The 17,345-nt window shown below is 46.5% G+C and overlaps 1 protein-coding gene across 1 annotated transcript in view; it reads left to right on the top strand.

The window, feature by feature from the left end:
* The window catches only part of phkb (phosphorylase kinase, beta), a gene marked incomplete at its 5' end in the record, with an annotated part of 318,550 nt that overhangs the window by 120,184 nt on the left and 181,021 nt on the right, over positions 1 to 17,345 (top strand). The window contains 2 exon segments of the mRNA XM_084307537.1: positions 8,506 to 8,601; positions 13,298 to 13,495. Of these exon segments, the coding sequence (XP_084163663.1) occupies positions 8,506 to 8,601; positions 13,298 to 13,495 (294 nt within the window).

Below are 17,345 nucleotides of genomic sequence, written 5' to 3'. Positions count from 1 at the left end.
CTGCCTTGTCCTCGGAGGAGAGGCTGCGCAGTACTTGCGGATCGCTGCTGGCCCACTGCCTGAGATCAAAGCCGCCTTTGATCAATGAGGCGCGGAGTTTAATCAGGAGAGCCTCGGCTTCTTCTTGGGTTGAAAGGCTTTGTAGACAGTTGTCTACGTAGAAGCTGTTCTTTACGCTGTGTCGGACCTCTTCGTCCGCTGCTGGGTCCTCTGCTACATGTTTCTGTAGTGCAAATGTAGCACAGCAGGGGCTGCACGTCGTTCCGAAGGGGAGGACTTCCCATTGGTAGATGGCTGGGTGCTCATCTCCTGGCTTCTCTCTCCATAGGAACCGTAACAGGGGCTTGTCCGCCTCTACTAATCTCACCTGCAGGAACATTCCTTTAATGTCCCCGCTGATGGCCACCTTTTCCTGGCGGAAGCGGAGTAGAACGCCGAGTAGGGAGGGGCCGAGTGTGGGACCGGGCAGTAACTCTTTATTCAGATTTTGGGATCCGATCTGGTAGCTGCAGTTAAATACTATGCGGTCTTTACCGTTGTGATGGACCTTGTGGTGAGGCACCTACCACGATTCAGTGGTCTGGTCAGCCTCTTTAATGTCCATCTTTGTGACGTGTCCCGCTGTGATGAGCTTCTCAATCTCAGCGCGGTATACACTCTCTTGGGCGGGGTTCTTGGCTAAGCGCCGCTCCGTGTTCAGCAGGTACCGTTCTGTGGCGTCTGTCTTGGCGTGGAAAGTAGGCATTCCTTCTCGCCGCAGGAGTGGCGTGGCGTATCTCAACACGCCGTTGACCGGGACTCTCTTGGTCCCTGTCTCGAGGAGGTGAATGGCGTAAATGTCATCTTTAGAGCGAATGTCTTTCTTTCCGTTCTTAAAGGGCATTTGTTCCAAGGTCCATAGCCGCTCTACGTGTTGCAGGAGTGCGGTTTCTCCCTCTGTGACTCGGGAGTGGAGACATCTAGTGGCTGTACTTCGGTTGAGAGATTTGGCGAGCGGGCCTTGGAGAGTCCATCCCAAACGGGTCTCGACTGCTGCAGGACAGCCTCGGGGTCCGGTATGAACCCGGTCTATCGGGACAATGAGGTCTGCATGGTCGGAGCCTATCAACAGGGTCGGCATAGCATTGTCTATGAGCGGGATCGGTAACTTGCGCAGATGTGCATATTTCTCCATCAGCTTGGCGACGGGGTATGTGTACCGCGACAGTCCTATTTCTTGGCTGGTGAAAGCGTCTGTAATCTGGTACCGTCGCTCAGGCTGGCCGCTTGCTGCGATAGAGAATGAGACATTCTCGCCCTTTATCGTCTTCAAATCTCGTCTTATTGTCCGAATTGTCATTTGGGTTTCGCTTCCCCGCAGCCCTAGCTGGGCCGCAGCGGAGACGAGCAGCAGGGTCTTCTCTGACCCGTCATCGAGGACGGCGTAAGTGTCCAGGACTTTATTCTGGTAGCTTAGTGTCACACGCACTACTTTTAGGAGTACTCGGGCTCCACTGCTGCTGGCGGGATCGATGTACATGACGCTCGCTTTGCGGCTGGATGGTGCGGGTGAAGGGCGCCGTCTGTTACTGTCGTGAAGTATGTCCAGATGGGCTCCATCGCACTTGGTGCACCTTTTCTTTAAGCGGCATTCGGCTGCCATGTGTGAGCGCGCACAGCGAAAACAGCGCTTGTTGGATTTTATCCATTGACTTGCTTCCTCCGCGTTCAGCTTGGGGAAGGAGTCACATTGCGCTAGCCAGTGTTCTTTCTCACAGTAGGGGCACACTATCTTCCACTTCTCCGTTCTGGAGGGGGTACTGTGGCTCCTGCTGCTCGGTACTGACTCCGATTGGTGCATCACAGTCACCGATCTTCTTCCATCATTTAGTCGTCTGGTTCCTTCTCTGGAGCCAGGGGTGCTCCGTCCGAATGTATCTAGCCGTAGGCTGCTGACTTCTCTCGCCAGGAAGTCTGCTAGATCGAGGAGGTTCGGTTCGGGGCCATTCGGGTCTCTGTGGTCCCTCTGCCGCCTAAAGCGCTCCTGACGAGCGGGCGGCAGCTTCTCCAGAATCCTTTCCACATTTGAGTTGGCGTAAAGTTCATGCCTCCCCTTCTCTCTTTGCGCTCCCAACATCCCTACCAGGGACTGCACTCTGATGGACAGGTCGTCCAGTGCTCGATTGTCTATTGCTGGGGGTAAGCGGTCGATGTGTCGGATCTCCTGGATCACGTAATCCCATATGCGCCCATACCTCTGGTCCAATGCTACCAGCGCTGCTGTGTATGGGGTGGTGGAAGTCGCGTAGGCGAGCGCTATATTATGTGCGCGGGGCACCTTTAAGTGCTTCAGTAGGATGGCGTATTTGTGGCGTTCATCCAATACATCCACCAACATGGTCTCCAGACACATGCGGAGTTCTGTATACTGGGCCCGGTTCTCTTGGGTGAAGTCGGGTACCATAGGCGTGCCAATGTATGACGCTGACTGTGGATACATCGGCGAGCGTTGGGGGAGAGGCCTCCTAGGCGAGTCTCCTCCCGCTCCTTGGTATGGGCTGGTACCGGCAGTGTACCATGGCCCGCTTGTCCAGGTGCTGTTCCTCGGTGCGGGTCGTGCGTCGTGCTCACCCGTGTATAGAGTCGGGGGTCTGTAGCGCAGCTCCGCGGGAGTATAGCCTGGGCTGTACCGGACCTCCTGGTCCGGTAGAGTACTGTGCTGTCTTCGGGCGTGGTTCTCCTCCTCTTCCTCTTCGTCTTCAGTTAGGTCATCCAGTGCTTGTAGTCTCTGGTTTAGCCTCTCCACAGGATATGCTGCTCCTTCCCGGTTGCTAGGTCTCGCTTGGACCGGTGGGGGGAGGTGGTCTGTGGGGGGTATAGACCTCGTCTGTTGGTCAAGTTCAGGGTTGTTTACTCGACTAGGGGATGCCGCCCTGGAGGTGTGTCTAGACGAGTTCCTGGAGCCTCTGGCGGAGGGAGAGGGTGTTGTCCGTCTGATCAGCTGTTCTATTAGTTGCGACTGCTGTCTGTCGCGCGCTGCGTCCCGTTGAGCACCGGCTCGTTCTCGGGCCACATTCTCTTCCATCTGAATGCGTCTTATTTCTAGACGTATCTGCTCGTGTTCGCTTCGCTGCTGGATCTGCAGTCGGTCGCGTTCAGCAGCGGCGTTCAGGCTGATGAGGAAGGCCTGCTGTAGGGTCCTCTCTGCCTCGCTGGGAGAAGGCGGTTGTATAGGGGAGCCTTCCCTCGGGGTACTCCTTGCGGAGCCTTGGAGCTCTATCTCCACGGTGCTCTCCCCGTCTTCTTCCGTGCCGAGTTCTCTCTCGGTAGCGTTGTATTCCTCCCGGGACTCATCGGGGACTACTTCTTCAGTACTGGCGGGGTGTGAAGTCATGTCTGGTTCCCACTGGTCCCCACCGTGAACTTGGTCAGTTACATTAGAGCCCGTAGGGGCCTCTATGGTCGGGGTAGTCTGGGCGTTGGGGTTAGACATACTTTTACTTTCTAGTTTTACCGCGTTTACTGTTAGTAGAAGACTAGGTTGTTGACTGACAGCGTAAGCCTCTAAGTACTGAGGGAGCCGTCGTTCGCGCTGCGGGCGTTGGTTAGGAGGATCGTTTCGTGGAGTGTTCATCATAGGCCATTTCAATATTAATAACACTATATTAATATTACACTAATTACCATCCGGCTCGAAGGACCAATTGTAACTGAGGGGTACAATTCCCTGACTGTATTACTAGATATGATACTTACTACCACTACCTTTGTACTTAATATTCGGCCACCCAGTACACGGCATAAATATATTATGATGAACACTGTCACGTAGATGAAACGGATCCAACACAAATGTACGAATTAGAAATAGGTCTTTATTTCTACACAGCGATGGTGTGTAGAACAAGCACTTAATCAAATCAATCACATTTATGAATGGAATTAGTATGCACTTTTATGGCAAGAGTATTCGTCGGTATATCAATAGAGAATGTCCAATCTCTGAAGGCGCAGGTGGTACATATACGACCTGGAATAGGTTAAGGAATAACAGCAATGATACTTTAATGATTATATACTGGATACACTAGAGGGGGTTAATCCGGTCGCTTGTAAGCCGACAGGAGTAGGAGGGGGGGGGGGGGGGGGGGGGGGTAGAATCCGGCTGCCTCATCCGGCCAAGGGTATCCCAGGTGAACCCACTGTAGTGCCGTTCAATGCGCCGGCGATCCTTGGACCACAGATGAAAGCAGGTGGACTCTTTGTGGGCCGGCTCTCTCCGGTCCACGGGGGAGAGACGTGAAGCGACCTCGTCTTGCAGAGCGTCTCCTCACCTTGCGTCCTCTCCAGGGGGGGGGGTTCCAACACACGGCAGTGTCGGGGGTCTTTATCCATGGAATAATCAAAGTATACAAAGCATAATCCGTGCCTGGGAAGGCGGGCTGTCGTCGGTAGAATAATCCGGTATACAGGTCCACTCGCTCGTCGGCTCTGGGGCTCCTCGGGTGCAGCTTCACGTGGGGTCACCCACCCTGGGTAAGCAGCCAGTTCTCTGCCCGAAACGATGGGGTACTGACTACGGTAGTATTATCACCGCACGAAGCACTATATATTAACAGACTATTATTAGCTTAATAGACTACGTCCAACTCGACGATATAGTGCCAAATATGACTATTCAAATATTAATATACACGATGTCTCAATACCGATGGTAGGCGAACTTGGCCTTACTCCCACACGTGGCGTCGCGGGGAGGCTTTACGTCTGTGACTCTATTGGAGGGTAAGAAACTGGACTGAAAAAGGAAGTCCTACTTTAGTAGCGCAGTATATATACGCACTATGAACAAATAGTCCCATTAGTGGTGCGGTAGCCAGATTCCTACGCGGAACTAGGACTTGTTCGTACATGTGGAGCGGTACGTTTGAACTGGGTCTGAGGGGTATGGCAGCCTGGCACCAAGGTCTCGACCAATAGTAGAATGGAGACTATTATGGGATGTTCAGTAGGCTAGAATGGATATTCAATGCATATTGTACAAGGAATATACAAGGGATATCAGGGAATATTAGAGAATATACAAATACAATTAAATATATATATATAAATAAATATATATATTCGGTTTAATCTGGCCCTTCACAACAACAGTGTATAAATGGTGAGGTAATGGTGAGGTATAGCTTAGCTTGTGGTGCCACCTTGTGGTGGTGAGGTGCAATGAGGTATGAGATGATGTGCAATCTCTTACCAATAAATATAAAGTGTGTTGCATGTCTAAAGTGGGTGCTACAGTGAGTTGTTTATTTAAAGTGAGTGTGTACGTGTGGATGTGTGTGCTGTGGGTGTATTTGATGGTTTGTTACATAGTGTTATTGTTCATTGAGCATCCTGATGGCCTGGTGATAGAAGCTCCTTCTGAGTCTCTCTGTGCTTGCCATGAGACTCCGGTATCGCTTGCCTGACCGCAGCAGTTCAAAGAGGCAGTTGTTTGGGTGGCTGGGGTCTTTGATTATTATCTTGGCCTTACCCATACAGCGCTTGTTGTAAATGTCTTGGAGAGTGGGAAGCCCCCCTCCAATTGTGCGTTCGGCTGAACGGGCCACTCTCTGTAGTCTGCTACGGTATTGTGCAGTGCTATTCCCAAACCAGGAGGTGATATTGCCAGTCAGGATGCTCTCTATTGTGTATGAGTAGAAGTTCTTAAGGATCTTCTGACTCACGTTGAACTTCCTTAGGCGCCTAAGGAAGTAGAGGCATTGCCGTGCCTGTCAATGTGTGTGGTCCATGTCAAGTACTCGGATATGTGGACTCCTAGGTACTTAAAACTGTTCACTCTCTCAACCGGTGCCCCGTCGATGCTGAATAGTATAGAATAGAATAGAATAGAAATACTTTTATTATCCCGTGGGAAATTTGACACTGCAAATCGCTCAACATTTAAACATTTAGACAGGACAGGTCACAAATTAGAATAATAACACAAATCAATGTGAGGGGGCTGTAGTCCCTGACCCCCGACCTCCTAAAGTCCGCAATCATCTCTTTTGTTTTGATTTGATTTGATTTGATTTGATTTTTTTTTGCTGACGTTCAGGGAGAGGCTGTTCTCTTGACGCCATCCCGCTAGAACCTTTACCTCTTCCAGGTAGGCCCTCTCATCGTTTGCAGAGATCAGGCCCACCACTACTGTGTCGTCAGCAAATTTGATGATTGTGTTGTTGTTCCGCTGTGCCACACAGTCATGTGTGTACAGGGAGTAGAGGAGGGGACTCAGAACACAGCCCTGAGGGGCCCCTATGTTGAGAGTGATGGATGAGGAGGTGCAGTTGCCTGCTCTCACCACCTGGGGTCTGCCCGTCAGGAAGTCCAAGACCCACTGGCAGAGGTCATAGTTCAAGCCCAGGTCCCTGAGCAAGCACCACCAGCTGCTATTGGTGGTGCCTAGAACTAGGCTCAAGACTAGGGGAGACAGAGCCTGCTCCACCGCAGCGCCTAGATTGTGGAACAGCCTCCCCCTCAGCGTACGGGCCGCCCAGACCGTGCATGCTTTTAAATCACTTTTAAAAACCTACCTGTTCTCCTTGGCCTTCCCCCCCACTTAATCACCACTAGACCCCTGGCCCTTCTATCCTCTTTGTTTTACTGTGTCCTACCTGTTTTTATTACTTTCATTGCTTTACTGTGTTTTTAATCTTATATCTTGCATCGTATTATTTAGTTTTTATCAACCTGCCTGTGAAGCACTTTGGTGCCAGCTGCCGCTACCTGGAAATGTGCTATACAAATAAAATTTACTTGACTTGACTTGGCTATGAGTTTGGAGGGGACTATGGTATTGAATGCTGAGCTGTAGTCGATGAACATCATTCTCACTCTACCCATTTCATAACAGGTGAGAATAAGGAACAAATATTTATATCGTAAATTAATTATTGGCTGTGAGGCTGTAAACAGCAGATAAATGTTAGCTGTTGGTTGTCCCCTAAACTAAGATGGCGGTGGTCTCGTGACGTCAGAGTGTCTTTGAGAACGTGGAATGGCAGTTGTGTCCACACATTAAACATAGAAAATTATATTTATACGAAGTATTTCCGGAAACAGTGCTTATTTCCAAGACAGCGTTATCAAAATGGTATGGCAGCCATTAGTGTACCAACGGAGATTACCCATGATGCATTAGGAAAGGCCCTTTCTATTCATTCAAGTTGTACGTTCTCCTCTCTGAACATTAGACTACCAAACTTTCCAATGTCCCTATTTTTTATTTGTATTTGTTTGTATAATTCCCTCTTGTTAAGCCACTGTCACCAGTCACCTCCTAGAGTAGCTTTACCGAGTGTCACAACCTTTCACTTCCACTGCACCCCCACAATGCATTGCAACATGCAAATTGCTACAGGCAGTTTGCTGATTTCACTAAAAGCCCCCCGCTGGGTTTGTTTGGGAACATCTGGTGTGACTCATGCATAATGTGTCTGGTCACCGCTACTGCTTAGCGGGCTGCGCTGTGACTTAGTGTGGCTTCATACAAGCGTTGTTGATGGACAAGCTCGGAAAAAAACAAGAAATGTCTGAACATTGTAGCTCTTTTGAACCAGAGAAAGGTTTGGTTCAAAAGAGAAATGTGAACAGCACTAAAAGCCTGCGTGATCCTGTGGTCAAAGCTTTAGTGACGCACGGCTCTTTCTGTGCATCTGAGGTGATGGGATGAATCTCTCTCTCTCTTTCTCTCTCTCTCTCTCTCTCTCTCTGTCTCTCTCTCTATATCTATCTATCTCTCTCTCTCTCACTCTCTCTCTCTGCTCTGGTTGAGTGCTGCTCCCACACCCTACTCCACCAAACAGCTTTGTTTTATATATAAAAATATATCAGCCCACGTGTCGCGTAAGTGCTGTGGCGTTGTGGTCTCTGTTGTTCTGATCTGTGGAGGCTAGAGGTGCGATGGTGGAGGCGTTCATACACTTTTGTCTCTCTATCCCTTTTAGCCTTTTCTCCTAGTTTTCCGATTACTGGTGGAGGTGTTACACTGTGTGTGTGTGTGTGTGTGTGTGTGTGTGTGTTGATCATTGGCCACATGTCAGAGATATTTACTATGACGTACAGTAGAAGCCACAAGCCCTGGTTGTGTGTAGTTAGTAGCTCGAGGCCTGCGAGGCAGTCTGGGAGGAGGGACAAGCAGCTGTGTGTGTGTGTGTGTGTGGCATAGGTTATGTTTTATGTTAGTGTTCCCGTAGCATATCAAACCGTTGTTAATATTTTAAACATATGTATGTATGATATATGATATGAATAAAGTATGTGAAGTACATGTTCATGTCTGTGTCTGTGTTTTTGACACTGACAGTGATTGTGTGTGTGTGTGTGTGTGTGTGTGTGTGTGTGTGTGTGTGTGTGTGTGTGTGTGTGTGTGTGTGTGTGTGTGTGTGTGTGTGTGTGTGTGTGTGTGTGTGTGTGTGTGTGTGTGTGTGTGTGTGTGTGTGTGTGTGTGTGTGTGTGTGTGTGTGTTGCTGTACACTACAGGGTTGTTCCTGGTCAGTGATCTTTGTCGACCTCGATGCCCACAACAGGAACAGACAGACCCTCTCCTCCCTGCTTCCTCGAGAGTCACGCTCCCATGTAAGTTCACGCACGTGCACACACACACACACACACACACACAAATTACCCATCACTTTCACTTCATATCTCTTCTTCTTCTCCTTCTTTGTCTTCCATCTTCCACAGTAGTAGTTGTTGTTAGTAGTCAAAGTAGCAGTATTAGTAGTATAGTTTTCTGTACAGTATATGAATAGATTACTTTTAACTTACTTTCACTCTCACAGTAATGTTACAAAACTGTAAGGTTAAGCGGCTGGGTGGCGCAGCGGAGATTGCGCTCGTCACCAACGCAAGAGACACCGGGTTCGACTCCGGCTGTCGGCGTTGCCTCCGGCTTGGGCCAGCCATCATACTGACTCAATTGGCAGAGCCAGCGGGTGGAAGTCGATGGGTCGATCTGGACGTTGTGGACAGCGACTCCTACAGGTCGGTTGGTGACGCCTGCACAGCAGAGACAGGAAAATGGCGGGGGTAGTGTGAGCCTCCCACACGTTACACCTCGCCAATGATAGTCCGCGCTGGCAGGTGAAAAGATGTGACAGGCTGCCTCCTCATGTACCGGAGGGGACACGTGATGCAAGGCTTCTATCCTCCCTACAACCGACCAGTGGGGGGCATATGCAAGCAACGTTCAAGACAGGGGAGGGACGAATTGGCACATTGGAATTGGGATGGGAGAAAAATAAAAAAAAAGAGGAGAAAAAGTGGATTAAAAAAAAAACTGTAAGGTTAAGCAAATTGATATGGCAGTGATATATGAGTGATAAAATATTTCAACCTCTTAACTGGCACCGACCCGGCCCCCGGGCTGTTTTGAGGAGCTTTCCAATGACACCCCACGTGGGGATGAGCGAATCAGTGATCTAGGTGAAAAGTCACGAGCGAAAACAGGAAGAGAAAAAACCACCGAATGCATTCAGAGTCAATGAGAAAACTGAAACCTGCAGAGCTTTTTCTTTCTCCCAGTTTACCAAAATCGCTCCTAATCACTCATTTCTGAATGGAATTTTATGAAATGTAGACATGTACTACATAAGACTATGGACCCAGGGTGTTTTCCAGCTCATACCAATGTTTTTGGGATATTGCAACTACTACAGAAAGATGTGAGTCACACGGTGGAGCCGCACTGTTGCCTCACAGCGAGGAGGGTCTAGGTTCTAGGGGCCTTTCTGTGGGGAAGGTCCATGTCCTCTCCGTGTTTGCGCGAGTTGGTGACTGGGAAGCCTGTCTGTAGCTGCCCACTGCCCAAGCAATTGGGTAGTTGTATAGGGTTAAATGCAGATGAATAATTTCCCCACAGGGATTAATAGGATTCATTTATAGGCTGGGACAATCAAAGCCCTAAAAGAGAGGCCTCTTATGCCCCGAGAATGTCGATCAGTTATTTCCTGCTAACAAGGATTGCGTCAAACAAGGTACTCGTTGTCAAGAAGTAAGCCAATAATGGGCAATTAGGGAATATTTGCGTAATAGGCTACGGCATTCATTATGGCTTGTAAGTGGGCTAATTTTAGCGAGACGCCGGGGCGGGCAAGGCAAGAGGAACAAGGATGGGTAGGATTTAAGTGATGGGCTCAAGGGGGAAGGAGGAAGACTGGAAGAGAGGGAGCAAGCGGTGGGCCACAAAGAGTGCAAATATCTCCAGAAGACATTAAAATAACCACTTCCCTCTCTGCTAATGTCCCTGCATCTGCAGAAGACGCCTTGGCAGTGTGTACGGAAATGACTGTAATTAGAGGACCCCGGGCGCGTGCTGCCCGCGTGGGGCTGAAGAAAAGAGGGGAGGGAGAGGTGGAGAGATGAACGAATGAGTGGATTGAAGGGATGTAGGGATAGAGAGGAAGAGGGGAATAGAGGGGGGGGGGTTGGGGGGGATTTGTGGCTTATGCAAGGGAAACATTGAAGCTGTTCATTATGCATTAGGCTGACTAATATGGTATGAAATGCCTGCTTGTTTGGATCAGAGAGAGAGAGAGAGAGAGAGAGACATGAAGGCACAATTCCACCATGTTGTCATACACATATTTTCCTATCTGTTCACAGTGAGGCCCAATTGCTTGCATTTATAGTTAAAAAAAATAACCCCTTGATTCAATATTCAAAATATTAGTTATCAACATTCATTCTCAATGATTTGTCAAATGACTGAGTCCAGGAATAGCTTTGTCAAGCACTTTTGAGTTTAAGTAAAGAAAAATAAAGCAAATTAAAGAACGTTGGTAGAACAGTAAAACACGTATTTTCCCCTGGTAGAACAGTAAAACATGTATGTTCCCCTGGTAGAACAGTAAAACATGTATTTGCCCCTGGTAGAACAGTAAAACATGTATTATCCCCTGGTAGAACAGTAAAACATGTAATGTCCCCTGGTAGAACAGTAAAACATGTATTTTCCCCTGGTAGAACAGTAAAACATGTATTTTCCCCTGGTAGAACAGTAAAACATGTATTTTCCCCTGGTAGAACAGTAAAACATGTATTTGCCCCTGGTAGAACAGTAAAACATGTATTTGCCCCTGGTAGAACAGTAAAACATGTATTTGCCCCTGGTAGAACAGTAAAACATGTATTTGCCCCTGGTAGAACAGTAAAACATGTATTTGCCCCTGGTAGAACAGTAAAACATGTATTATCCCCTGGTAGAACAGTAAAACATGTATTCTCCCCTGGTAGAACAGTAAAACATGTACTGACCCCTGGTAGAACAGTAAAACATGTATTATCCCCTGGTAGAACAGTAAAACATGTATTCTCCCCTGGGAGAACATTAAAACATGTATTCTCCCCTGGTAGAACAGTAACACATGTATTATCCCCTGGTAGAACAGTAAAACATGTATTTTCCCCTGGTAGAACAGTAAAACATGTCTTCTCCCCTGGTAGAACAGTAAAACATGTATTTCCCCCTGGTAGAACATTAAAACGTGTATTCTCCCCTGGTAGAACAGTAAAACGTGTATTTTCCCCTGGTAGAACAGTAAAACATGTATGTTCCCCTGGTAGAACAGTAAAACATGTATTTTCCCCTGGTAGAACAGTAAACCATGTATTTTCCCCTGGTAGAACAGTAAAACATGTATTTTCCCCTGGTAGAACAGTAAAACATGTATTCTCCCCTGGTAGAACAGTAAAACATGTATTCTCCCCTGGTAGAACAGTAAAACATGTATTCTCCCCTGGTAGAACAGTAAAACATGTATTATCCCCTGGTAGAACAGTAAAACATGTATTTTCCCCTGGTAGAACAGTAAAACATGTATGTTCCCTGGTAGAACATTAAAACATGTATTCTCCCCTGGTAGAACAGTAAAACATGTATTCTCCCCTGGTAGAACAGTAAAACATGTATTATCCCCTGGTAGAACAGTAAAACATGTATTTTCCCCTGGTAGAACAGTAAAACATGTATGTTCCCTGGTAGAACATTAAAACATGTATTATCCCCTGGTAGAACAGTAAAACATGTATTCTCCCCTGGTAGAACAGTAAAACATGTATTCTCCCCTGGTAGAACATTAAAACATGTATTATCCCCTGGTAGAACAGTAAAACATGTATTCTCCCCTGGTAGAACAGTAAAACATGTATTCTCCCCTGGTAGAACAGCAAAACATGTATTCTCCCCTGGTAGAACAGTAAAACATGTAGTATCCCCTGGTAGAACAGTAAAACATGTATTATCCCCTGGTAGAACAGTAAAACATGTATTATCCCCTGGTAGAACAGTAAAACATGTATTCTCCCCTGGTAGAACAGTAAAACATGTATTTTCCCCTGGTAGAACAGTAAAACATGTATTTTCCCCTGGTAGAACAGTAAAACATGTATCTTCCCCTGGTAGAACAGTAAAACATGTATTATCCCCTGGTAGAACAGTAAAACATGTATTCTCCCCTGGTAGAACAGTAAAACATGTATTTTCCCCTGGTAGAACATTAAAACATGTATTTTCCCCTGGTAGAACAGTAAAACACGTCTTCTCCCCTGGTAGAACAGTAAAACACGTAGTGTCCCCTGGTAGAACAGTAAAACATGTATTGTCCCCTGGTAGAACAGTAAAACACGTCTTGTCCCCTGGTAGAACAGTAAAACATGTATTTTCCCCTGGTAGAACAGTAAAACATGTATTATTCCCTGGTAGAACAGTAAAACATGTATTCTCCCCTGGTAGAACAGTAAAACACGTCTTCTCCCCTGGTAGAACAGTAAAACACGTCTTCTCCCCTGGTAGAACAGTAAAACATGTCTTCTCCCCTGGTAGAACAGTAAAACACGTCTTCTCTCCTGGTAGAACAGTAAAACACGTCTTCTCTCCTGGTAGAACAGTAAAACACGTCTTCTCTCCTGGTAGAACATTAAAACATGTCTTATCCCCTGGTAGAACAGTAAAACACGTCTTCTCCCCTGGTAGAACAGTAAAACACGTCTTCTCTCCTGGTAGAACAGTAAAACACGTCTTCTCTCCTGGTAGAACAGTAAAACACGTCTTCTCTCCTGGTAGAACAGTAAAACACGTCTTCTCCCCTGGTAGAACAGTAAAACACGTCTTCTCTCCTGGTAGAACAGTAAAACACGTCTTCTCCCCTGGTAGAACAGTAAAACACGTCTTCTCCCCTGGTAGAACAGTAAAACACGTCTTCTCTCCTGGTAGAACAGTAAAACACGTCTTCTCCCCTGGTAGAACAGTAAAACAAGTCTTGTCCCCTGGTAGAATACGGATGCTGCCTTGCTGCCCACCATCAGCTACCCAGCCTTTGCCGTCGATGACGACGCCCTCTACTCTCAGACTCTGGACAAGATTGTGCGCAAGCTGCGTGGCAAGTACGGCTTCAAGCGCTTCCTGCGAGACGGGTACCGCACCGCCAACGAGGACAAGAACCGGCGCTACTACAAACCGGCTGAGATGAAGGTGGGTGTGTGTGGCTACAAGTGTCAACTTTTAGTTTTCTTTTTGGCAGCATGGGTCATGTTCACAAACTGGTGGTTAGGGGCCTTCAGACGGCCCACATCTCCAAGAGACAGGCTAAGCAGTTAGCAAGGTATTGATCTATATCTGCTATTATTGGTAGCCGCTCTATTTAAGATAAGATAAGATATTCCTTTATTGATCCACTTGGGGAAATCCAGGCATCATGGCAGGAGGGGGGAGTGGAGGTACAGGTAGTAGAGTACATGATACAGGTCATAGAAGTATAGTACAGTGGAGAAGTAAAAATTAAAATGTAATAAAAATAGGCAGTGTAAACAATATAATTAACTCTGGACATGCGCATATGGGCAAGTATGCAGTGTAAAAAGGTCAAGGTGCTAGATGAGGCTATGTATAAATAATTGCCCTACAATATTTGGAGACGGGTTTGCTTTTTGTACCCATAGAGTAGATGTAGTTTTATGGTAATGATATTGTATCTGTTAACCCACATTTGAAAATCCTCTATGTTAATATTGTATGTGTACGATGGTTGCTGCACAGTCACAAACGTAACTGAATGACCCCCAATGAGCTGACTCTGTATTTATGTGGACATACATAAAGCATTTCATTTGTGTGGGTGTGTTGGGGGGCTGGGGGGGGGGGGGGGGGGGGGGTGCAGTCCATCTCGGTTTAAACCTTGAATCTCCAAAAGGGTCAACATTTCAGTAAATGAAAAACAACCTCCCTTTCACTTCTGCACAAGGTCCTTGAAGTTGATTTTCGAAAGAAAAGGTCAAAAGCCTGGAATTCCTTGAAAACAGCCCATTTTTAACAAGTTGCTTAAAAAGTCAGGTAAATTCAAATCAACCATTCGCATTGAAAGTTGTGTTCATCCATGATAAAAAATTTCTGAATCAAGAAATTAATTATTTTTATTTAAAGTGTAACTAATTGTCGGAAATTGTTTTTTTAAGCCATAAATATTGGATCAGAAAAACAGAAAACAGCATTTAAAAGTGAATTGTATCATTATGCCCTTTAACACTTTCAGTGCCAGCAGGGGGCGCACGATTTAGTGCTTGAATGCCCACCATCCACTTCAATGTTAGCGTTAATAACGCCTAATCTATGTTTTAAATGATGTGTCTAATCTGCCCGGTGATTGGAAAAGTACTTGAAAGTCCTTGAATTTAATTGTGCAATGTCTGTGGGAACCCTGTACTAATTATATAGATGATAATAATATTAATAATAATAATAATACTACATAAATAAATGATGGCCCTGTCGTCCTCACATCTGTTATGAGGAAGAGGAAGATGAGAGGAACGTTGGAAGGAGGGTGGAAATTAAATGTTGCTCCAGTTTGTAGCTCAGATTCTACCTGCAGCAGGGATGGAAACAGATGCTTGCAATCATTGAAAATGCCTGAAATTCTAATTGGATCTTTTCAAGCTTGAATTATAAATGAAGTGTTTCAAAGTGTGTGATTTTGTGAACATTATACGACTCAGAAACATGACGGGCCGGCAGCCTGTGCAGTGTGAGCAGATCTCTCAAGTTGATGTTGACGGTGTGTCAGGACAGATGTTCCTGTCGCTTCCTCTGTTCAGGGTGCCGTCTGACCAACCCCCCACATCTGCTAGTCTTCCTACCGTGTATTCCCGTGTGTCTCTTTGTATATGTACGTGAGTGAGAGGGGAATATCCCATAGATGCTTTGTTAGTCGTTAGTTAACACTTCCAGTGCCAGCCATTAGACGAAGCCGTCTGTAGTGAGGCCACCACTAGGGATTCTATATTATAGCTATGGATACAATACAATACTATGGCCCATTTGACATCACCTATCTATTGTTCAATATGTGAAAAAGAATAAATGTTTCCATCTATACGTTCCTGTGTTATACCGTGGCGAATATAAGTATGGTTTTAGAGCGGTCTAGGGTAATTCATAAATGCTGAGTTATAGCCCTACACGTCAATTCCAAGTCAAGTCAAGTCAAGTCAAGTCAAGAGTTTTATTTGTCACGGCATACAAGGCATACAGTGAGATGCGGGTGGTCATGCCCGCAGTGATTGTGCAATAATACAAGTAATAAGAATAAGACATTTACAGGTATAATGTATATAAAGTTTAAAATGCATGGTAAAAGACATGCTAAGGTCCTGCGATAGAATTAATTAATTCCACTATAGACGTTGCCATTTCTTGCCTGTATACGCTATTATCCCGAAATCAAATCCACATTATAGGTATTATGTTCCATCATGAATGCATGAAAGGGGGGGGGGGGGGGGGGTCGTTTCTGATTATTTGATTGTCAGTAACGGCATTCGTATTGAACACTAAAAGCGGTTATCAGCCCGATCGGTATGAGAGCATTGCAGGATCAAGCAAAAATTGACGTCAGATCATTCTTACCTGTGATCGGGAGTATTTCAAAAATAATATTCCAATTGTTTGATCGCCATCTGGTACATCCAACATTGATTTGGTCCACGGCATAATCCACCACAACATATGGACTGGGGATATTTGACGCGCTGCAATGCAACCGGGACAACCGTTCGCCTTGGCCGACAAGGACAAATTAAACCCGAGCCATTTGGCCATCCCACAGGCATTACAAAGGGTGCTCAATACCGCCGTCTAGCGGGATGCGGCCGGTATTGCACCTTGGCAACCTCAGACTCATTCCATATGGTAACAACAGGCTCCCTGGTTAATTGTTAACATGTTAATTGATTGCTTGTGTCCTTTGGGCAAATACTTCTGAGCATCATGTTCTTGTGCTTCCTCTTAACTTGCAACGGCCCATTCTTGAGCCGTCATGCCTGTGCACGAAAGCCACGGCACTTTGTGAGCGTCTAGCGGATTGGGGCAGCATTTATTACCAAACATATAAATTAGCGTTAGAAAGATCTGTTTGTTGCCCTTCCAACGCCACCTCACATGACCAAATCCGTGCCTCGGTTCTCGAGTTACACGACGATATGTCAAGAGAGCGTATTTTTACGTGCCGCGCGTCTGATGACCAACCCGGACTCCAGACGCTCCAGAACTGCCAATCATCCGCTGATGGCAAAAATGATTGGTCAGTGTTGTAGCCAATGAGTGTACCTTTGGTCAGGTGCTGTAAGTGGTATTTTCATTGTTAAAATAACTGGTCTACATGTTAAAATAATAGCTCTACATGCTGACAGCAATCACTGCTACAGAGTGTCTGGTCGGACACATGGTTCTCCCAGTCCCTCCGCTCTGCAGTAAACAAAAAAAGAGGGGACTGAGAGACCCATGTTACTGACCACTGTTACTCTATATCAGTGATGGCTGTTTACTGCAGAGTGGAGGGACTGGGAGACCCATGTTACTGACCAGACACTCTATATCAGTGATGGCTGTTTACTGCAGAGCGGAGGGACTGGGAGACCCATGTTACTGACCAGACAGACACTATATCAGTGATGGCTGTTTACTACAGAGCGGAGGGACTGGGAGACCCATGTTACTGACCAGACAGACACTATATCAGTGATGGCTGTTTACTGCAGAGCGGAGGGACTGGGAGACCCATGTTACTGGCCAGACACTCTATATCAGTGATGGCTGTTTATTGCAGAGTGGAGGGACTGGGAGACCCATGTTACTGACCAGACACACTATATCAGTGATGACTGTTTATTGCAGAGTGGAGGGACTGGGATACCCATGTTACCGACCACTGTTACTCTATATCAGTGATGGTTGTTGGAATGTAGAGCTGCACTTATGTTAACAAAGACATACCACTTTAATCTGAAGACGTTTCAGGTAGCAACTCTGGCCAAACGACAAGGAGTAA

Source organism: Notolepis coatsorum, assembly GCF_963971535.1.
Source record: "Notolepis coatsorum genome assembly, chromosome: 2".
Lineage (NCBI taxonomy): Eukaryota > Metazoa > Chordata > Actinopteri > Aulopiformes > Paralepididae > Notolepis > Notolepis coatsorum.
The sequence above is the reverse complement of the archived record's forward strand: the minus strand, read 5'-3'. Positions and strand labels throughout refer to the sequence as shown.